General features: G+C 35.2%; 1 protein-coding gene across 2 annotated transcripts in view; it reads right to left on the bottom strand.

Moving 5' to 3' along the window:
• The window catches only part of STXBP5L (syntaxin binding protein 5L), a 361,575-nt gene that overhangs the window by 181,888 nt on the left and 154,977 nt on the right, over window positions 1-24,710 (bottom strand). For both annotated transcript variants that reach the window (XM_075555662.1, XM_075555661.1), the window contains exon 9: window positions 4,898-4,976. In XM_075555662.1, the coding sequence (XP_075411777.1) occupies window positions 4,898-4,976 (79 nt within the window). The remainder of the gene's footprint in view (window positions 1-4,897; window positions 4,977-24,710) is intronic.

Consider the following 24,710-nt stretch of genomic DNA (forward strand, 5'->3'; position numbering starts at 1 on the left):
TGTCAAAGGATCTTCCTCTTTTGCTGTCCTTCAACTTTACTAAGCATTATATCCTTCTCCATTGACAAGTCTCTTCTGATAACATGTCCAAAGAAAATGAGACAAAGCCTCATCATCCTTGCCTCTAAGGTGCATTTATAGCTGTTCTTCAAGCCAGATTTGTTTGTTCTTTTGGCAGTTCATGGTACTTCTGTTATTCTTCACCAGCATCATAAATCAGGTGAATCAATTCTTCTTTGGCTTTTCTTTTTCAGTATCCAACTTTCACATGCATGTGAAATCATTAAAAATCCCATGGGCTGAGTCAAGCACAACTTAGCCCTCAAAGTAACATCCTTGCTTATCATCACTTTAAAGAGTGTAGTTTATGTACACAATGCAATATGTCATTTAATCTCCCGACAGTTGCTTCCATGATCATTGATTGTGGATCCGAGATGAAATCCTTGACAACTTCAGTCTTTTCTCTATTTGTCATGATGTTGCCTATTGGTCCAGTTGTAAGGATTTTGGTTGTCTTTACATTGAGTTGTAATCCATATTGACAGCTGAAATCCCTGATATTCACCAGAAAGCACTTCAAATCTTCCTCCCCATTTTAATTTAGCTGAAGAAAATTAACACAAGTCTGTGCAAGCAATAGCAGTAAAGAAATAAATATACCACTTTTGAGGAGGATAAAAAAAATTAAACCTTGAGGCAATTCTGGTTGGATTTCTAATAGGAAAAGAGATGATGAGGGAGCGATGATTACTCGGTGAATGATTATTACTCCTTGTAATTGTAAACTAAGTCTATGAATGGCTGATCAGAGATAAAGCTAAACAGAAAATATACACCTTACATGCGCTACCTATACTCTCAATGAAGAGGTCTTATTGCTAGAAAAACCCTGTCTTTGGTTCATACTTCTCCCACAGCCATACTAATTTTTTACTTCACAAAGTTTCTGTTTTGTACTAGACAGATTAGAGATGGTATAGAGCTATTTATTCTCATTTCCAGAATGTAGCTTTGTTTGCTGTGGAATACCTTTCAGTGCTTTTAACCACTAGAGCCTCACTCAGCTCTCCTTTCTTTGGGTTTCAGTCTTCAAGAGTTCAGAGCTATTAAATCACTGCTTGGAGAGGTGATTTTTATAATGTAATAGTAAATAAAACAAAAAATACAGTATACTAAAGAACAAAAATAAATGTGGTGATCAACAATATATGATTACTTTATGATACAAACATGATTAATTGCTTCTATGCAAAATTGTATTATCAATTAATAATCCAATTCATGAGGAGTAGTTGAATAATTTTAACAATATGGAATCCCATGGTTCTGATGATGACCACAATAAAAATAGCAACTTTTATTTATTAAGAAACCCACTATGTACTATTGTTGAAATTTATGACTTTAGATGCATCGTTCATTATTTAATTTAATCCTTACAAGCATCTGATGAGATAGGTATAGCTGTTATTTGCTGATGATGAAATAAGTTTATACAAAGTGAATTAAAATAATCAAGGCCACCTAGCTAACTTATTCTAATGCCAGTTACTTTAATCATAATTTTACACTACTTAACTTCAGTTTCTGATTCCTGATATACCTTTTTGTTTTTTCCTTTCCTTTTCCTTGTCTATTATCATCATATTGTCCTTTAACTCTCACTTGGACATCTTTTCCCAAGAATTTACAAATCTCTCTTCACTGTTCTCCACATAACTTCAAAGTTGGACCCTGTGCCCTTTTCTTTGCTTCCATAGCATAGCTTTATCAAAGCAACCCAAATATATAGAAATCACTAGTTGATAGTTTTGCTTCTGCTACTGCAAACCAAACCAAGAGCCACTGAGGGAACCTGACTTATAGAAATCCTCCAGGACAGAAGAGAGCTGCTCCTTAAGTATTCGTAGCCTATGAGTCCCTGCTGGAGGAGACAGCCTGATCTTTCACCCTCAGAGTGACTGATTAAGTCAAACTGCTGACTGTGAAGTTAGCAGCCCAATGCACAACCCACTATGCTACCAAGCTTTTGATTCTGCTACTTGGCCATAATAAATCCAAAGCCAGCTATTAATCTCCTCCAATTTAGCATAGTAAACAAATTACACAGTGTGTGGTAAATTTTAATACTAACCAAACTAAAATAAATTCTCTTAAGGACTTCATAGAAATATGTGTTTAAAAACTTCTGAGAAAAAAATAGGAGTAAGAAAATCTATAGATAATATACATTATTACAGAAATGGCTTTTATACTTTCACCAGAACCCATTTAATTTTATCTTGACCTTCAGTTTTATTATAGAAAAATAAATACTAGGTATTGGTTGATAACACAGTAAAAGCAGTAAAAAGAATTTGAAGAGAAAAAACAAATTCACAAATGGAAAAAAAAAGTTATAAGTACATAGGAAAACTTTATACTGGCTCCATATATCATTAGTCCTTGGAGAATGCCACTCTGGAACTGATGTAAATAATGATGAGCCTGGAGTTACAGGCAAAGTTTAAATTATGCATAATGTTTTAAGCAGGTAAAAGCATATGAAACAATTTATATTTTCTTCTTTAATGATTAAATTTGAAAGTTTTAATTTTAACTCTATTTGAGTATTTTAAAACCGGGGTCACTTTTACTAGTTCATGGTAACATTATATTAGGCTGAAGAGGTATTGCAATATATAAGCTGGTTAGAAATTACCATAATCTTACAATGTTAAAAGTTTAAATAACAGGTATAACCTAACACCGATGCTTCCAGGAAAGTACTTCATTGTAAGTTTAAAATTGTGCTGCTATGGTTTAAGTGTTGGGTTGCTGACCACAAGGTCAACTATCCCACCACTCTGAGGGAGGTTTTGTTTTCTTACCAAGACTGACAATCTCATTAGAGTTTACAATCTAAACAATGATGACAGTGAAAGTCAAAAATCCATTTACAGAACCTTTACATGGACTAAGCCACTATTGAATTCCCTTGATCCATTTACCAAAGATGTTAATACTTTTGTCCTCAGATTACATTAGATGGTATATTACTGCAGATTTAATTAGGCAAAAATATAATACCATATCATTTGTTCCCCCTCTTGAACTATTTTTAACCAAACTGGATACTATAAAAAAGAATGTGGTATCAGGCTGGCAGATAGGCTTACTAAGAATCCACTGTATGCAGATGAAACATCTTTGCTTGCGCAAAGTGACAAGGACTTGAAGAACTTGCTGATGAAGAACAAGGATTACAGACTTCAGCATGGATTACAATGCAATGTAAAGAAAACCAGTCTTCACAATTGCACCAATAGACAACACCATGATAAATGGAGAAAAGATTGAAGTTGTCAAGGATTTTGTTTTTCTTGGATCTACAATCAATGCTCATGGAAACAGCAGTTAAGAGATCAAAAGATGAATTGCATTGTACAAATTTGCTTCACGGGATCTCTTTAAAGTGAAAAGAAAGGATTTTTTTTACTTTGGTGGCTACAGTGTGCCCGATCCAAGCCATGATAGTTTCAATCTCCTCTTATGAAACACCGAAGAAGAACTGATGCATTTAAATTATGAGGCTGGTGAAGAATATTGAAAGTACCATGAGCTACCAAAAGAACAAATAAATCTGTCTTGGAAGGAGTACACTCAAAAGGCTCCTTAGAGGTAAGAATGGCAAGCCTGAACAGGTTATCAGGAGAGACCAGTCCTTGGAGAAGGACTTCATGCTTGGGAGAGTAAAGGGAAGTGAAAGGGAAGTAGACCCTCAACCAGATGAATTGTCACAGTGGGCTCAACTATGAGAGCAATTGTGAGGATGACCCAGGGTCAGGTGCTGTTTCATTCTCTTGCATATAGGTTGCTATGAGTTGGAGCTGACTCGATGGTACCTAAGAACAATAACACTAAGTTTTTATTAATGTTTGCTTTCTTTTGGTTTTATGTTTTTGTGTGTTTTATTTTATTGTTGGGATCTTTTCATACGATTTTCTTTATATGCAATGCAGGATGGGTAAAACTGGAGAATCAGTAACTAGATGAATAGTTAATTAAGCAGGGGAAGTTGGAGGGAAATGGGGAGCTAGTAATAATTGATAGAATGAAAAAATGTTGTAGAAATGATTGTGGTGATACACAGTTCTTCTGAAACCAATGAATTATATGGTATGCGAATTATAGGACAATAAGACTGTTAAAAACATTTATATTTCTGAATCCTTAAAAACTGTTTCTATGAATCAGAAAAACTCAATTGGCAGTAAATTTGATGGTTTGGGAATTAAAGTAAGACTATCTAATTTACGGTTGAAATATAGTTAAAATTTAGGCAGGGTTTGTTATATAGTAACAGATTAGAGTATTGCTACAAATAATTACTGCAAGTAAAAGGAACATTGTTGATGCATAGGATATGGCAACTATATGCAAAAATTTTTATTTTATTGAAATTTTTGTATCATAAATTTAGTACTCTTTTACTGTGTAGTACACATAACTGTTTCTCCAACTCAGAATGTAAGGACCGAAGATACAGAAATTTAGTTATGTCTCTAACTCTATCATATGTAACACCAGAAGGAACACAGTTTTTATTTAATAAATATTAGCTTAATGATTGCTAAATACAATATGCATGGCCTAAAAGCCATATACTGCTAAAATTAATATATTTAATAGTCATGAATACTCTTAAGTATGTAAACATAATGAACAGTTATTATTTGTATTATTCATAATAATTATCATCAGCAAAATATATTGAACCATTGGAAATCAGTTATTTTTATTATAGAATATTTAGTTAAATATATAATTATTTTCAACTTCAATATGAACCACTAACAGCTATCTGCCAATCTTCCTCTTTTCTTACATATATCCCCAAAGTAAAAGTACTTACCTGTTTCTACAGGTCTTATATTCTACTTTAAGAATTGGTTTACAAGGTTCAGATTTTTTTCCTTCTCTTTGACTTTTTCCTAAGGAAAGTAAAAGATTTTATTACAGCACCAATCACAATGCTATAAATGTAATCCCCTCGCAGGGGGATGGACAACAGAAATATGGGTGAAGGGAGATAGCGGTTGGTGTAAGACATGAAAAAAAAATTATAAATTTTCAAGGGTTTGTGAGGGAGGGTAAAAAAATGAGGTGATACTAACGGCTCAAGTAGAAAGAAAATGTATTGAAGGTGATAATGGCAACACATCTACAATTGTGCTTGACACAATGGATGTGTGTATGGATTGTGATAAGAGCGCTAATAGCCCCCAATAAAATTATTTTTAAAAAAGATTTTATTACATATCATTTAAAGTACTCTCTTCTATAAGAATTACATATAAATAAATGAAATACATATACATAAAAATATGAATGACCATTTGTTGTAATGTACCTTTATTCAGCCTAACATTTTGTTGAATTTGTAAACTGCTTTAGAGTTCTAAATTTGATAAGTAATCAATTAAGCTATTTGTAAAATTAATCTGTTTTTGGCCTTACATTCTCTTCATATGAATCTAATGCCATTTAAAGTTACTATTTTAATTATTTACATTTGAAGATAAAATCAGTAATTTCAGAATTGAAGACACAGCACACATATTTTTCTGCACAATGAAATATTTTACTGGGTATATCTACACTATATTTAAATGTTTATGTGCACAATAAACAGATCTATGCAGAGAGCATATAATAGATAATCAAAATCATTCAATTAATAATATGTCTATTAGACAAGAAACAGATGTTATATTTCATAATTTAAAAATAACTAATGATATTTTCTATTTTCATAAGCTAAAAGATAATAGTTTCTTACAGGAAAGAATTATTTTGTTTAGACTCTCAAAAGATTTTGAACAAAGGATTTAAACATCTAAGAAATTGAAAGTATTCTGCACAGAATATACTTAAGTCTCTGTTTTTGTTAATAATGCTATGTCTCATTTCGATAAAATTGGCAATGTTTTTAAAAATGGTATGTTTATTTTTAATTTTTAAGAACTATCTTATTCCATAAAACAGTTGTTTTTAGACAAACATATATAGGGAAAAACGTGTTTTCAGTTTTCAGAATACTGCTCTTTGTAGGGAACTGCATGTCCCTCAGCCCTGGATCAAAGCCATATACAACCTTCATTTATTTACTCTCAGTTTTCTGTCATATAAATTGTGCCTACTGGTCTTGCTGCCCTTGTTTCCCCTGTGGTCATTAGTTACTTGACCTTTGCTAGGATTGGTGCTCAATTGCTCATTGGACAACACACACTTGGCGGCACTTCCGCCAGGCGCCCGGTATGCCTCATTAGCATGCGGACCTGTTTGAGCACAATCGCCGCCATTTAATCCTTATTTGGTAGGTGCGTGACTATTGGCTACCCCAGCTATACCTTATTTCCATATGATGTAATGGTGCCCGCCCTTCGCTGGCTATTTAAGCCTCTGCTCTCAGCTCAATAAACGAGACTTGATCAGACTCCTGTCTTGTCTCCATTTCTCATGTCTCTTGCCCATCTTCATTCCCAGTCCCTCTTTCAGGTACCCACGCTCTTAATGACCCGCAGGACGGGTCAGCTCTTAATTGTTTGAGCTGGCTGCAACTCATGATGACCTTGCATACAGAATAACAAACCATTCCAAGTCCCGAGTCATCTTCACAATCTCTGATATATCTGTGCCTGTGTGGGTCAGTTTGTCAAACCAGTTCATTGGGTGTTACCACCCTACAAACTATCATCACTAGAAAAGAACATCATGATAGTTTTATAATGGTGCAGCTAAAACCAAATAATGATGAGACAGCTTTATTTATCTTGTATAAATGGCATAAAATCATCATAAAGTTTACCCACAGCATCTTTTCTAAAATTGCCTTTTCTTTCAGTATATATTAACTAAAACCATCAATAATACAATACTGACCATAAAAGTGCTTATAACATATAATATTGCTTATAACATATAAAAGTGCTTATAACATATAATATTGCTCTGGAACTCACTCTGGATGGAGTTCTTAGGGATAACCTCCAGATGGCTGGTTAGAGTAATGAAATGGGAGTAAAAAGACTGAAGGACACAGCCAAAAGAGAGAACTTTTCCCCTCAGTTGATTGATACTTCCATCTTTCTGTCTTTTTCACTCAGTGCTTCACCTCTAATTGAGAAACTAGTAGCTGGTCAAAATAGCATATGCGAGAGCTTCAAATATTCATGGAAAATACAAAAGAAAACGGAGTTTTTTCACAAACTTTTTGAAGCTCCCCCTCCTATGTGCAATTTCTTGTGTATATGAAATCAGATAATATCTTTAAGTCAACATATTTTAATGCTATCATGTAATAATTTCTAAAGCAGAATTAGTCATAATTCATAATTTGGGGGTAAATTCTTCTGCTGTGATTCTATTAAGAGTCTGTTAGTAATTAAAACCTATTGAAATATCATATTATGTAAAATATTATCAACAACTGCATTTATTACTACTCAGAGTATCTCACTGATACCAAAGTCAAACCAAGTCTCTTGCCGAGTTGATTCAAATTATAAGTTGTAGAGTGTTTTAAGGCTTTAAATCTTTGTGGGAGCAGATTGTTTCATCTTTCACCTGCAGAGCAGCTGATGGGTTTGAGTAGACAGCCAGTGCTTACCCAGCATTTCCTCCAGGGCTTCTTACACTAGAGTAATAGGGTACAGAAAATAAGGGCCCACCAAAATACGTAGAATTTAGTAAATTGTATGAAATTAATGTAAAATGGCAACCTAAGCACACAGACATTGGACCTCCACTGAAGTACTCCCTCAATGCAAGAATACTTTCTTCTATTAAATTGGCATTCTATGATGCTCATCTTCCCAACACAACCGCTGATGACAAAGCAGGTGAATAAGCAAATGTGGTGAAGAAAGCTGATGGTGCCCCGTTATCATAAGATTTAGCATCTGGGGTCTTAAAGGCTTGAAGGTAAACAAGTGGTCATCTAGCTCAGAAGCAACAAAGCCCACATGGAAGAAGCACACCAACCTGTGCAATCATGAGGTGTCGAAGGGATCTGGTATCATCAGAACAAAAAAATCTTACCACAGTGAATGAGGAGGGTAGTGCGGAGTGGAGACCCAAAGCCCATTTGTAGGCCACTGGACATTCCCTAGTCTCAGGGAGGAGATGAGCCAGCCAGGGTGCATTGTAGCAATGATGAAAATGCAACTTTCCTCTAGTTCCTCAATTCTCCTGCTACCCCCGCCCCCATTATGATCCCAATTATACCTTGCAAGTCTGGCTAGACCAGAGGATGTACACAGGTACACATAGGAACTGGAAACCCAGGAAATCCAGGGCGGATGATCCCTTCAGGACCAATGGTGTGAGTGGCGAGATTGGGAGGTCAGAGGGAAGGTGGGTTGGAAAGGAGGAACTGAATACAAGGATCTGCATGTGCCCTCCTCCCTGGGAGATGGACAATAGAAAAGTGGGTGAAGGAAGACGTTGGACAGGGCAAGATATGACAAAATAATAATTTATAAATTATCAAGGGTACATGAGGGAGGGAGGGGGGAAATGAGCAGTTGATGCTAGGGGCTTAAGTTGAGAGCAAATGTTTTGAGAATGATGAGGGAAATGAATGTACAAATGTGCTTTACCCAATTGCTGTATGTATGGACTGTGATAAGAGTTGTATGAGCCCCTAATTAAAAAATGGCAACCTAATGTACTATAAACAAGTAAATAATAGACATAGAGTATTATAGGAGTTGGGAATAAAACTATTGTTCCTTTTAACTACATAGCCTTCCTATGTAGTTACAGATATTTCCTAGAAGCTAGGTTGAATACAAATAGAAAATTTGGGTAGGAGGGCATGAAAAAAAGGCAGAATGGGTGCAGTCTCAAGGGAAGATACACAGAACAATTTGGCCAAATTTTAAAAGTTCATGTAGGGTGATAGGGGGAATCAAAATATGTACTGTAAATCCCTACACCTGTGATTATCATTCCATTTGGAAATGGGTTTTATTGGGTATGTAAATGAGTAAATATTAGTATAGAATGTAGATTAAATCAATCTCTTATGAGACTATAAAACAAACAATAAAATAAAAGAACAATAAGAAGTGACAAGGAAGCAGAGATGGGGAAAGAGAGTTGTCACACCAACGAAAATTATTAAGATCAAACAGAAACTGAGAATAAACAAAGATATTTACACAGAGCCCGCAGAAAGAAAAAGTCTTCAGGATCTAGTCGTTCAAACTGTGAGAAGATAAATCTCCATTTTTGAAAGCATTACTTGTCAAATTTTGTTATAACAGCACTAGATAACTAAGTCAGTATGGGCAAAAATATCACTACTCCTTATTAGTGATACATTTATTTTGAGGCATTAACAAGGTACCATGGCAGAGATATCCAGAATACAAATGAAAACTTTGAACTAAAGGGTAGGTTAAGTTAGTGCTACTAAAGTATATTTTATAAGGAATGTGTCTGTGTTAAATCAACATATTCTCATGAAAGTGTTTGCATTATTGTTCCTTAAATAATGGTAGGAATGTAGTGATATCTCCTCCCCTCTTTCATTCTGCTATTGTAATTCCTGCTCCCTTTTTACATGTAGTCAATTTCAGTATTATCAATTCTATTGATATTTTAAAAAATAAAACAACTTTGGGCAATAACAATATTCTCTATTGTTTGCTACTTTTCAATTTCATTGATCTTCATAATTTCCTTCCTTCTAACTACTTTGGTCTTACTTTACGTCTATTTTCTTCAGGTAGAATTATTTATTTCTTGTATTTGTCAGGATTTTTCCTTCATATGGATTTGCATTCTGTTATTAGGTTCATGCATCCTTATATTTATTGTATATTCCTAATAAATTGACCTTTAATTCCTTCTAAATGGCTTCTTCATCTCTAGTAACACTAAAGTCTGTTTTGGTTGATTAGTACAGTCACTCAAGCTCTCTTGTCATTGCTGTTTGGGTGATAATTTTCCCATAATTATTACTTTACCATTGTAGTTATTTCCTTAGACCAATACAGCCTTGCTCCCAGACATCTCCTTTAATTGTTATTTGCCAAATATAATACACATGTTTTTTATTCCTATATGTTACAGGTCAAATAATGCATTATTTACATACATTCTTTTATATACTTACTTTTTAAATTAATAAAGAGAAGAATATTCACTTAAACTTTATTTTGTACTTACATAATAACCCTAGTGGCTCTGTCTTTTATTTATTTGTTTATTATCTCTCTATATGTATGTATATATTTAAATTATCATGTGTGGTCACTTACTTTTAATCTGAAAAGCATCATTTAACACTTTTTTTGTAATGCAGGTCTGTTAGCAACAAATTACCTCAGCTTTCGTTTATCTAGAAAATTTTAATTTTGCCTTTATTTTTGAAAGATAGTTTTATCAGGTATAGGATTATTGATTGGCAGCTTTTTTTGAACAATTTGAATATATTGTTCCACTGTTTTAATTAGCTTTCATTGTTTCTGCTGAGAAGTCAATTACACAATGTATTAGTGTTTTTTTGTAGGTAGAGTTTTTTTTTCTTGAAGCTTTCAAAGTTTCCTCATTTTCTTTGTTGTGTTAGCATTTGTTGGGTTTTCTGGATATGTTTATCAATTTGGGGAATTTCCAGATACACTTTCAGTAAATCTGCTACTCCTTTCCTCTCCTTTCAGACACTCATTATGCACATGTTGATATACTTACTGGGGTCCCACGTTTTGCTTGACTCTCTTCTCATTTTTCTATCTCTGTTCTTCAGATTGGATTATCTCTAGCATTCTTTCTTTAAGTTCAGATATATTTGTCCTGTCAGTTTCAATCTACTCATGAGTGTCTCTAGGGATTGGATTTTTCCCCCCAGTTATTGTACTTACTGAACTCAAGAATTTCTGTTTGGTTAATTTTTATCTTTTCAGTAATACTTTCTATTTGATGCAACATAACCATTAAACCTCACTGGATTTCTTCCATCATGACTTCTTGAACCCTATGAATATGTGTATAATGGCTATTTTGTAGTCTTTTTCTGATAAATCGGACATCTCCATATTCTTAAAGGTATTTTCTGTTGCTTGCTTTTTTCTGATGTCTGAGTCATACTTTACTATTTCTTTCCATGCCTTATATGTTTTTGATGCAAACTGGATATCTTAGGTAATTATAGATTCCCATACTTTAAGGATTATTATTATTTCTTTTTATGTTATTAAATTATTTTAGCAAAGCTAATTTCCTCTCCTATAATACTAAGTCCTGTTATTGCTACTCCTCCCCAGAGGCAGGGTAGGGGTGAAGGGGTAACTTTGGGTATGCCCACAGTTGCCCTATGGTGAATGTGATCTGGGTAGGACTCTCTTACACTCTTTTCCTGACCACATTCAACTGTTAGATTCCATTAATCACCAGCTAATTTCTCAATTGTTTTCAACAATATCCTAAAGCATAAATTGTCCTACCAAAAGAATTCATTCATCTCAAGGTGCTTTTGGAGAAATATTTTCTGAGAGTAATATTTGATAATGGTTTCTACCCCATGAATGTTCCTCCCAGCTGACTTATTCTCTGGTTTGCTCCTGGTATATTATTTAGCATGGATCTTTAATCTCCTCCTCATAGACTTTCACTAAAACTTCCACTTATCCTTGAATTTCTGCTTATTTTGTTGTTGTTGCAAATGAAGCCAGTTTCTTCATGAAGAGTTTGGAGATGTTTCATGATATGCATCACTCCACCCACAGGCAAAGTCTCTGAGAAGTGCACAGGAGCTGGTGGTGGGAACAAGGGATAGAAATCTTCTCTTGGAATGGCATTTCCTTTCTGAAAGATGAAGCTTAGTAGACAGAGAGCAAGTCCTTTCAGCTTGACTTTCTTGGCATGGAAACATCACCTCATGAGCCACATCTACAGTGACCAAAGTCCCAATCTTTTCAGCATGCAGTGCCCAAGGTAGAGCCTCCATTCCATGACTGAGGGTTGGGCAGCAGAAGCAAGCCCACATTTCTCAACCACACTCACCTGGGACTTAGTCTCAGCAACAGGATGAGAAATGCTGACAACCTGCTCCTTCCAGGAAGAAAGCCTTCTTTGACTGGGACTGATGGGAGAAGTCTGGAATGGAGTCTTCACTTCACTGAGCTGGGAGTGGGGAGAGAGGGAGTGGTTTTGGTTCAAGTACCACAGATTTTGCTTTCTTATAAATTTTTCATAGGGTTTTCTTGAATAAGTGCTTCTTCATTTGTTGTTAGACCTTAGAACCATTTCCAGAGCGTTCAGAGGTTGTGGGATTTTCAAATTAGTTCACATCAAAATCATTGGGATTAAGTCAGAAGAACTACTTACATTGTCATGCCAGAAATTGACCATCTATTATTGTTGTTTGTGTTTTTATATATTCTGAATATAATCACTTTACTAAAATGTAGTTTTAAAAATAATCTCAAAATGCTGCTTTTTCATTCTCTTAACAGTGTCTTTTTCAGAGCAAAAAAATTTCATAAAGTTTCATTTCCTTTATTGATTTTATGAATCTTACTTTTGTTATCAAAAGTTTGGGATATACGTTGGCATTCTTTTATTTATTTATTCTAATATCTCATATCCAATTGTTTCTACAGTGTTAAAAATTCTCTTAAATGATTTGTATCTGCACCTTTGTCAATTAGCAGTTGAATATCTGTTTATAGGTCTGTTTCTGGGCTCTCTTTTATGTTTCGTTGTCTCTCACTTTGCTAATACCATTGTTTCTTGATGCATACCATTTAGTAAGAGTAGAAATTGAGTGTTGTGATTCTCATGCTTTATTCTTTTTCAGAATTGTTATGGCTATTCTAGTTGTTGTATCTTTCCATATGAATTTTAGAATCGACTATTTAAAATCTTGCTAAAAGTTTGGTTGGAATTGCATTGAGTCTATAGGTTAAATGAAAGAAAAGCAACATTCTAAGTACTTTGAGTATTCCAACTCCTAAGACAGTTTATCTGTTATTTGTTTAGATCTTTGATGTCTTTCTACATAGATCCTTACACATCTTTTTGTTCAATTTTTACTTAACAATTTCTTGCTTCTTTTTTGTGTTTATTGTTCTTGTGGTTGTAAAGGTATTTTAAAAATTTAATTTCAAGTATCACATGTTCATTGAAGGCATTCTGGAATATGATCAGTATTTTCCTGACATAACTTTGCTAAAGTCACTTAACAGTTTGTGGAGCTTTTTTGGGTAGTTCTTTTATATTTTCTTTATAAACAAACAGCATTTGTGAATAATGTCTGTTTATTTCTGAAAGGTCAGCTGTTTGATACTACCAGTGGCTCTGAGGGAGAAAGATAGGCAATAGCTTACTCCTATAAATTCAACAGCCTACTCCTATAAATCCGACAGTTACAGTCTCAGAAGTCCACAGGGGCAATTCTACCATCTTATAAAGTCACACTGAGTCAACATCAACTCAATGGCAGTGAGTTTATTTGTTTTTAGTTTGGTGTGGCTTTTATTTCATTTTCATGACTTATTGCACTAACTAGAATGTCTAGCACAGCAGTGAAAGGGTATTATATTGAATGACTCTATAGGTTAAAATCAAAAGTTGAGAATACATTCTTGACTTATTCCCCAACCTACAGGAAAAAGCACACAATTTTTCAGTATTAAAACATTAACTCTATTTTTTAAATGATATTATTAGATTCATAAAATTCCTTCATATTCTTCACTGACTGAGAGTTTTACTTTTAAATGATTATGGAATTTATTTAATATCTTTGTCTAAATCAATGTTTCCCAAAGTGAGTGATGCCATCCTCCGAGGGGTGCTAAAGTGACTGAGACAGTGCTGCAAAAGCAGATACCCATATTTTATCCTAGATTATGGGGAATAGTACAAGCATCTCTAATTGCTGGTGGGGGAGTGCTGAGTTTGGGGGTTTTTTGTTTTCTCTGAAAAGGGGGTGGTAGACCAAAGAACCTATGATCTAAATCTATTGAAATAATTGCATGAAGATCCTCATTCAATCTATTAAGTTGAATTACATAGACTAATCTGTGGATGTTGAACCAACCTCTGTCCCTGCCCTGAATCCATATATCATGAGATAGTATTCTTTTGCTAACATTTTGTTGCATAGTCCTACAAATATGCTCGTGAAGATATTGTCTCCACTTTTCCTGTAGTACCTGTTTGGTGTTGTTGCTAGGTTCCATGGAGTCAGTAGCAATTCATAACAACCCTATGTGCAACACAACTAATGCCTTTATTTACTCTGATTTTAAAATAATGCTGGCATCATCCAATGGCTGGCGAAGGGTGGCCTTCCATCCTATTTTCTGTAATAGATTGTGCAAACATTGTTATCTTTGTTCCTTACATCTTTAGTAGACTTTGTCACTAAAATCAAATGGACTTAGATTTGGGGGGGGGGGAGGGGCACTTTCTAATATACAAATTCAACTTCATTAAAAAAAAACCAACCCAGGGCTTTGATATTATCTGTTCCTTAGTGTGAAAGTTCTAAATCTTTAGTTTGTTTCATGAAAGTGGTCAAATTAATGGAGATCAGAGTTTTTCATAATATTCCCTTTTTGCTATGTATCATTGAGTTGGTTCTGACTCATAGTGACCCTATGTACAACTGGATGAAACAGCGACCCGTCTTCCCCTATCCTCAAAATCAGTCCTATGTTTAAGCCCATTGTTGATGTCACCAGGTCAATACAACATCTCACTGAGGATCTTCCTCTTTTCTTAAACCCTCTATTTTACCACATATGATGTCCTTTCACACGAACTGAGCTCCCCTGATAAGATGTTCAAAGTATATAAGGCAAAGTCTTATCATCCTTGCCTCTAAGGAGCATTCAATCTATACTTTTAAAATACAGATTTTTTCTTCTAGAAGTCCATGGATATTTAAATATTCTTTGCTTACACTATAATTCAAAAATAATCAGTTTTCTTATTCATTGTCCTGCTTTCCCTTCTCCTGAGGTTATTGAAAAAACCACAGCTTGGATCAGGTGCATCATAGTCCTCAAAGTGACATCATTGCTCTTGAATACTTTAAAGAAGTCTTTTGCACAGAGATTTGCTTACTATAACACATTGTGTAATTTTTTAAATGAAAATTTTGGCAACTTTAATATTTTCTCTGTTTATCATTGGGAACTCTGGTTGCATAGTGGTTACAGGTTGGGATGCATATGCAAAGGTAAGCTGTTCAAAATCACCAGCCATTTCATGGGAGAAAGATGGGGCTTTCCATACCTATTAACAGTTACAGTCTCAGAAATCACAATGGCAGATCTAACCCTGTCCAATAGGGTCAGTATGAGTTGATGTGGCAGTTATATAATCTGTTGTCAATTTGACACTTAAGAGTGAAGAGGTGGAGTTTTGCCTGTCAATCAGGTCATAGCTTGATGACCTCATTTGGAGGCACTAAGGAGATAAATAGCTCTCTGGGGCGAGTACATGCTCCCTCCCTGTAAGACATTCCTGGTAAAAAGACACATGGAGATATGCTACAGCGCTAGAGCTAGAGGAGTCACATGGAAACCCATGCCAGTCAGCGCTGAGATGCTTCCACTGCCACTAGATCCACAAGACTCTCCACCCATTGTACTGTGATCTTCCTGCGTTTGGCATCATTGTGTGTGTTTTTGTGAGTCTGAAGAGGACTTTATAGATTGGTATCAAACATATGGGCTAATATAGGACTTAAGGACCTGATCTGGACTGGGCTGGAATGTTTTCTCAATGTTCAATTGCTCTTGTATATAAAGCTATTTCTTATACACATATGAGTGTCTATGAATTTGTTTCTCAAGTCTACCCAGACTGACATTCGGTGTTTGTTGATGGGAACCCTGGTTGCATAGTGGTTACATGTTGGGCTGCAATCTTCAAAGGTAAGCTGTTCAAAATCACCAGCCACTTTACGGGAGAAAGATGTGGCTTTCTACTCCCACTAACAGTATCTATCTCAGAAACTCACAGGGACAGATCTAACTCTGCCCAATAGGGTCACTCTGAGTTGGCATCAGATTGATTACAGTGAATTTGTTTGTGGTTTTGTGAGAAGTTTTTTTTTCCCTTTACACTTAGGCATAGTCCATACTGAAGGATGCAATCTGGTTTTCATCAGTATGTGCCTCTAGCTCTCTTTGCTTACATCAAGCAAATGTTGTATCATTTGTATATCATGGGTTGTTTATGAGCCTTCCTCAAATCCTGATGCCGTGTTCTTCATATATTTCAGCTTCTCAGATTATTTGCTCAGCATAGTCTGAACAGTAAGATGTTAGGGAAAATGCTGACACAATTTTCCTGATTTTAAATCCTGAAATAGTTGAATGCCAATCCAGTTCTTTTTGATAAAGTGAATCTATGTATTTTGTTCATCATCTTTTGATGATTTTTGCAGTCTATATTTTATCTATAGAATCCTTTAATACTACAACTCAAGGTTGATTTTTTTCTTCATTTCTTTCAGCTTGAGGAATTCTGAGCATATTATTCCCTTTTGGTTTTCTAACTTCAGGTGTTTTCACATTTCATTATAATACTTTGTCTTCTCAAGTAGACCTTTGAAATCTCCTCTTCAGCTCTTTTAGTTAATCATTTCTTCTAGTAACTTTAGCGTCTCTAAATTCTAGAGCAGGAGTTGGGAATATCTAGTTAGTCATAAAAGGCTTGAAAAATCATCAATACCACCTAACATCACATGTCTCACCAAAGAGATTGTTGCTTGATGATAACATCTTCAAATTCTTCATCACTAACTTTCATGGGTGGGGCATAAATTTAAATAGTATCCTATTAACTGGTCTTCCTTGTAAGCATAAGGATATTGTCTTATCACAGATAGCATTGTATGTCATAATAGATCTTGAAATATTCCTTTGGTTGATGACTGTGATCACATTCTTCACATTGTAATTCCTAGCATAGGAAACTATATGATTGACTTAATATGGTCAAAATCAGTCCATCTCTGCTCACTGATGTCTAGTATATTGATCTTTATGTGTTCCACTTTATGTTTGATAATTTCTAATTTTTCTAGAGTCCTACTTTTACATTCTACATTCCTATTATTAATGGATGTTCACAGTTGTTTCTGTAATTTTCATATAAGTGCAATAATTTTCACATTGCCACATTAGCAAAGAAAGTACAGAGAGCTTTACTCATTAACATCAGAAAGGTTGAGTCCACTGTGAGGAAGCAGCACTTCCCCAGTCATATTTTGAGTTCCTTCCAACCTGAGGGGCTCATCTCTGACACTAGGTCAGAAAACGTTCCAATATTTTTATGATATTTTCAGTGGCTAAATTTACAGAAGTGGATTGCTTTCTTTTTCTTCCTACTCTTTATTAGGCTGGACACTACACTAAAACCTGCCCACCACGAGTGAGACTGTTGGTATATGAAATAATCTTGGTGGCATAGTTTCTAGCATCATAGCAACAAATAATTCAGTATGACAAAATGACAGATGGATTATGGAATATTCCCTTATACTTTCAATCAATCATTAATTGTTTATGTTAATAATTTGTGTCAACTTTTTCTTTACTTGTTCAATTTGGCTAGAGTTTTACACACTTTATTGGATGTTTTCAAAGTTCTTTTTTGCTTTCATTCATCATCTATTTTAATCTGTTTTCATTGCATTAATGTCTATTCTACTCTAATTTTAATAATTCCCTTAATTATGATGGCTTTGAGTTTCATTTCATCTGCTTAATTTAAAAAAACTAGGTGTATCAGGTGATAGATTACATAATAAATTAATTTTCCTGTCAATGGCTCATAAACAAATTGTTCTGTTCCATTGGTTGCCATCCCTGAAATGTGTCAATACTTTCCCTTACCCTGGGTTCCTAGTTTCCATTCATCTGGTTTCTATATCGATTCTTCCTTATCTTTTCATCTTTGGGTTGGGGTAAATGTTGCCCTTTTGGTCTCATATAGTTAATTATTTTGAAGAGTACATACTTCGTGTTGTCTGTTGTATAGTCCAATCTATTATTTGGTTGGGATGTGGCCTCTGAGAGTGTCCCCAGTTTGAAATTAAAAGGTTTGATCGGGAAAATTTTTTCAGGGGTTTCTCTATTCTCTTTCTGAGTGGTAAGTATGATCTTGTCTTGGTGTCTGGATTTGGACGTTGTTATTTTCTTTTCTTTTTAACCCAGTCTAACCAGGACTTTCTATCCGCAAGGTCAGTATGAGAAGTAGTCTTTGCCAGGTACTATCTAGTTCAGTGGTACTCAACCTTCCTAATGCTGGGACCTCTTAATACAGTTCTTCATGTTGTGGTATCCCCCAACCATAAAATTATTCTTGTTGTTACTTCATAACAGTAAGTTTTCTATGAATTATAATGTAAATATTTGATATGCAGGATGTATTAGGTGACCCAGTGAAAGGGTTGTTCAACCCCCAAAGGGATCACGACCGACAGACTGAGAACCACTGAAGTACTTCTGATCTCAAGTGAAGAAGGGGTTATAGTTCATGTGGAACTTAGTCTTTTGGATTAAATACTTCTTTATGCTTATTATTGTCTTTATATGTCTATCGAGATAAGATAGGCAGGATAAACAATCTGGAAGAGAAAACAACAGACTGATGGTTCTGGGGGGACATGGGAGAGGGGTAGGCAGGAGAAAAGAAGCAGGGTGTCAGTAAACCCAGAGACAAGGGAACAATGAGTGATCTAAAAATTGATGGCGAGGAGGACAGAGAATGCTTGGTGTGGCTTGATTAAGGGCAATGTATCCGAGAGAAATGAAACCTGAATGAAGGTCAAATATGATAGTAGGACAAGAGGAAAGTAAAAGAAATAGAACAAAGAATTAGGAGGCAAAGGACATTTATAGAATTCTAAATGAAGGCATGTACATATGTAAATAAATTTCTATGTAATGATAGGGAAATAGATCAATGTAAATATATTTATATGATAAGTATTAAGGTAGCAGATGGACATTGGGCCTCTACTCGAGTACTCCCTCAACCCAAGAACACTTTGTCTAATAATATGGCTTTCTGTGATGTTCACCTTTCCTACATGATTGCTGAAGACAAAATAGGTGCATAAGCAAATGTGGTGAAGAAAGCTGATAGTGCCTGTCTACCCAAAGATATAGCATTTGGGGTATTAAAGGTTTGAAGATTAAACAAGCAGCCATCTAGCTGAGAAGCAACAAAGCCTACATGGAAGAAGCACACCAGCCTGTGTGATCATTAGGTGTCCATGGGATCAGGTATCAGGCATCTAAGACTCTGAACAAAAAAATCATATCATTGTGAATAAGGGGGAAGGCAGAGTGGAGACCAAGAGCTCATCTGTAGACAATTGGACACCCCTTACAGAAGGGTCACAAGGAAGAGACAAGCCAGTCAGGGTTCAGTATAGCACCAATGAAACATACAACTTTCATCTAGTTCTTTAATGCTTCCTCCCCCCAATGATCATGACCCCCATTCTATATTACAAATCCAGCCAGACCAGAGCATGTACACTTGTACAGGTAAGAGCTGGAAGCACCAGGAATCCAGGACAGATAAACCCCTCAAGGCCAATAATGAAAGTAGCAATACCAGGAGGGTAAGGGCAAGGTGGGCAGAGAAAGGGGGAATTGATCACAATGATCTACAAATAACCCCCTCCCTGGGGGATAGACAACAGGAAAGTGGGTGAAGGGAGACCATGGTTGCTATAAGACATGAAAAAACATTTCTAAATTATCAAGGGTTCATGATGGAAGGTGGGAAGGGCAGGGGAGAAATAAGCTGATACCAAGGGCTCAAGTAGAAAGATGATGTTTCAGAAATAGTGATGGCAGCATATGTGCAAATGTGCTTGACACAATGGATGGACGTATGGACTGTGATAAAAGCTGTATGAGCCCCAATAAAATGATTTAAAATAAATACTTATGTCTTTGCTTTTTAAAATTCTTCTATACTACTATGTGAAGAGACAAAGAGACGCTTAGATGTTAGCTCAAAACTTTTTAAGACTCACATGTTATTCACCAGTCCAAGATGTAGAACATTATGAATTGTGTTTTTCCAATTGACTGAGATGTCCTGGAGGTGATGGTACATGGCCTTCAGGTCCTGTGGCTAAGTCCCAATTTCTAGGTAGTTTCCTATAACTGTACTCTTACTTGCTCTCTTATATTAACTTACATGGAACATTTAAAAATAGATATGTATTTGTCATTTTGTTTAATGTATTTTACCCTTAGATTCATCCGTGTTTTATGAATTCATTCTTCTTTATCATTCTGCAGTATTGTAACAGTTACTTTATCCAGGCATCCAATGATAGACATTTAAGTTGTTTCTATCTTTTTGCTATTAAGGAATAATGTTTTCATGAACGTGAATTTGTATGTCTTTCTGTGTCACTGCTCTTATTTTTATAGTTATGTACCTAGGAATGGGAATGTTAGTGAAACATCATATTGTTTTCCTTACTGCTTTTCCCATTCTGTAGTCTCACCATATTGTTTTCTTTATTGCTTGTATCATTCGGAAGAGCCTCAGTCTTACGACAGCTTCACTAGTATTAGATGTTATGTTTTTCTTTTTTTCAATGCCATTGTGTGCAGGTAAAGTAGTATCTTCTTGTAGTTTAGATTTGCATTTCTTTAATGGCTAATGATCAGAAATATCTTTCCATGTGTTTGTTAGTCATCTGAATATCTTTTTGGTGAAGTCCCTGTTTATATCACTTACCCATTTTTAAATTGTTTTTTTTTTTTGTCTTATTGAGGTGTTGACATTTTCTGTAAATTTTACAGGTTACATCATTGTTAGATATTATCATAGTCAAAATTTTTTCCCAGTCTGTAGGTTCTGTTTTTACTCTTTTGATAGAAATACAATAGGATAGTGTAGAACTGCCCCCGTGGGTTTCCAGGGCTACAAACCTTTAAGGAAGCAGAAAGCCTCATTTTTCTCCCATGGAGCAGAGGGTGTGTTCAAATTGCTGACCTTGTGGTTAGCAGGTCAGAAGGTAGTAACCCACTTAACCACCAGAGAGTCTTGGTGTTTACCTTAAGTAAGTAAAAGCATATGCAAATCCTCTAATGAGTTCAAGAAAATTGTTAAATTTCCATGTATCCAGCTTCTTGTAAGTTCCTGTTTCCTGTATCTCTTGAGGTGAATCTGGAACTGCTTCTTGTTGGTATTTTGACAGACAATTTAGCAGTTAAAATGTCTTTACTTTTTCTGTTTCTCCCTTGAAATAATTTTGTATATGTAGCTGTTAACTGATATTAATTTCAAAACATTTAATGCTTTAAATATAGGTAATTCTTAAATAACAAGTAACAAACAGTAAGAGATTTAAATAGCCAACTACATTGCTGAGTCTTACACCAACTTAGAAAAACTGTACTTTTGTGGAGCAAAGTACAGTTTTATTAATAGACAACATATTTCTGGGGTACTCAAGCCACCAACTGATCTTTAGGAGAGACAGGGCTTTCTCATTCTGTAAAGAGTTACAGCCCTATTGAATTTTTGTTATATATTTCTCTGTTTTTCAGGAGATGAAACCCAGGATTGATGAACCTATAGAAACGGCAAGTAAAATAAAGGTTCCTGGGGGTTACAGTGGAGATGGGGTACATAACGGGCAGTTGATGTTCATGAAGAGATGTTCATGGGTAGTTCATGAAGGAAAAGAATATTTTGAAACTGATTGTAGTAGCCATTGGACAATGCTGCTTGATGTGATTGAACTATGGGAGTATATGATATCTTATTGGTTCCCAACAAAATGATTTTGAAAAAAAAAAAGCTTGAAGGACAAGAACCTGGGAGCCTAATACATTACTCATAGAAATGTAAAATTTTATAATCATTGCTTAACAGTTTTCCAGAATGATTACCAATATAGAGGGCTTCAAAAAGTTTGTGTAAAATAGAACTAAAACATAATGGAAATTTCCATAAATTTTTGAAGGTACAATCCATTGGGACTTTAGACTCTGTTCTTTCTAAGCTTACAACATCCTTCATAAGCAACACCATAAGGACTTGATGTGGAAACCCCACAAAGTGAACTGGGTTTGATCTCAAACTAGCCTGTGACTCTTGTCTTAATGCTGAAACTCCCAAATGTATCAGAACCAAATGACTGAAGTTTCAAGGTTATAGAACTGCCAACTGTTGGACTTTAGTGCGGATCGGTTGCCCTGAAGGTACCCAATGAATGGTGACCTATAACTATCATATGTTTACTATCTTAATGCCTTCCTTGATTTATTATGTTTGTATTAATCTGGAAAACATGATTCTGTCCTTTTGAATGAAGGTTATCCATTCAAAAGTTTTGCCCTACCATCAACCCCCAGTGTTTATGTAAAGTGTACAGTCACTCAAGAGTTTAATCTGTACAAGTCAAAATTTCAGGTCTTGTGGTTCATAGCCAGTCTATACTTGCATAATTCCCTTTCCACAACAGTGTTTTAAAGTGTACACCATTAGTTAGCCTAATGTCACTGTCAATAGAAGTAACTTCTAACCCAAGGGGATGGCTGATAATGTTCTCAACATAAAATAATAGTGATGTCTCTAAAGTGAACCAGAAACATATGTAAACTATAGATATATTAATGGATTGGGACTCATGGTTAATATCAGCCCCAATCAAAAAAAATTACTACTTATGACATGGCCTTGCTTGATGCTTACCTTCATAAAGATATCACTGAAGATATGGGTGATATATCAAAGTGTGGTGAAGAAACTATGTGGAGCATGGCTATCAGGAAGAATAGCCTCTGGGATCTTAAAAGTTTGTCTTTAAAAAAATAAGCCATTTAAGTGAAGTATCAACTAAGCCCACACAGAAGATGTACATCAACTTGTGTTATCCAAGAATTATAAATAACAAAATCCAAATATGAAGGTTTGTGTGAAGTTTGGACATTAAATAAGGAACACTGAAGAAAAATCAGTATATGAATTGTGGTTTTGGAGAAGAATATTGAAAGTACCATGGCCCAAAAGGAAATGGCTAAAGGACTAACAAATTTGTCTTATAAGAAGTATGCCAGAGTGCTCCTTAGAAGCAAGGGTGGCAAGTCTTACATATTTTGGGCATGCTGTCAGGAGAAACCAGTCCCTGGAGAAGGACATCATGTTTGGCAAAGTGGAAGAGCAGCAAAAAGGGGGAAGGCCCTCAACAAGATGATGGACATAGTGGCTGCAACAATGGGCTCAGGAATAGGAACAGTTGTAAGGATGGTGCAGGTCTGTGCACTGTTTAGTTCTTGTTGAGGTATGGAGGGTCACTATGGGTCAGTATTGACTCAAAGACACTTAACCACAAGAACAACAAATCTTAAGGAGGGAATGGTATGAGCTTAAATTGCGAACATCTAGTTTACAGAAGGATATGGATGACAGGGAGAGCTCCAAATCCATTTGCAGAATTAAAGCTCCAGTGAATCCTCTCTGACCATAGACCAGTAATGTGAATAGCCTTGCTCTCAGCAGAATAGAGTGGATTGTACTTTGTGTTCTTTGTATTTTTTGGTATGTTTTTCTGTATATGAAATCCAGATAGGTAAAACTATAGAGATGGTGACTGCATTGATGGTTTCTTGTGGGACCTGGCAGGAAAATGGGGTGCTGATATGAGTACAAGAAAGAAGAAAATGTTCTAAAATTGATTGTGGAGACAATTGTACAACTCTTTTTAATGTGAATGAATTATTGAAATTGTATGATGTGTCAATTATATGTGAATAAAATGTTTTTTTCCAATAAAACTTTTAAGATATAAGTTAAGTTAAATTCTAATGAAAGACACACATTAAAACAAACAACAAACAAACATAACCCAATAGTTCATAGTGCACTACCTGGCTAATCAAGGGCTGTGTTAGCAACTAGGTCAAAAGGTTCAATTAGGAACCTAGTACAGACCATATTTTCCCTTTGGGTTCCATGTAAGTACTGTTAAGCATTTTTTTCTTGATAGGAGGTTTCCCCTTCCGTTTACTCACCAACAGAAATTGCCTTCTCTGACACCTGTATGCGGCCCTCTCCCCTTCCTGAATGAATTTCCTGTAAGGTTTGCTTATCACTCTTGTAGGAGTGTCTGTTGATTTGTAGTGGCCTCAGCAAAATATTCTATGGTAACAATTGTACAGCCCTTTCCTTCTCCCCACATGCTGAAAAACTGACCCCAGATGAGATGTTTCCTCTGTTGAAGTGAGTTTTGAGGTGCACATATAAAATGTGATATATGATTCATGGACACAAAGCAGGCACTCTACACCTTTCTGCTTGAGAAGTTGATGGCCACTTTTATCATTTCCATGTATTGGCTATTATGAATAATGTTACTATGGACATTTGTTTATAATTTTTGGATGGATATATTTCTTCGATTATATACCTAGAGTGAATTGGTAACTTTATGAAGGGGCATCAAAACTCTTTTTAATATGATTGAATTATTGAACTGTATGATTCAATTATATGCCAATAAAATTATTTAAATTTATACTCTAATTAAAGACACACATTAAAATAAACAACAAAAATGGCCCTCAACAGATAAATAAAATATAGCATTATCTATATAATAGAATATTATTCAGAAATGACAAAGAAATATTGATGCATGCTACAAGGAAGAT

This window comes from Tenrec ecaudatus, chromosome 8 (genome assembly GCF_050624435.1).
Source record: "Tenrec ecaudatus isolate mTenEca1 chromosome 8, mTenEca1.hap1, whole genome shotgun sequence".
NCBI lineage: Eukaryota > Metazoa > Chordata > Mammalia > Afrosoricida > Tenrecidae > Tenrec > Tenrec ecaudatus.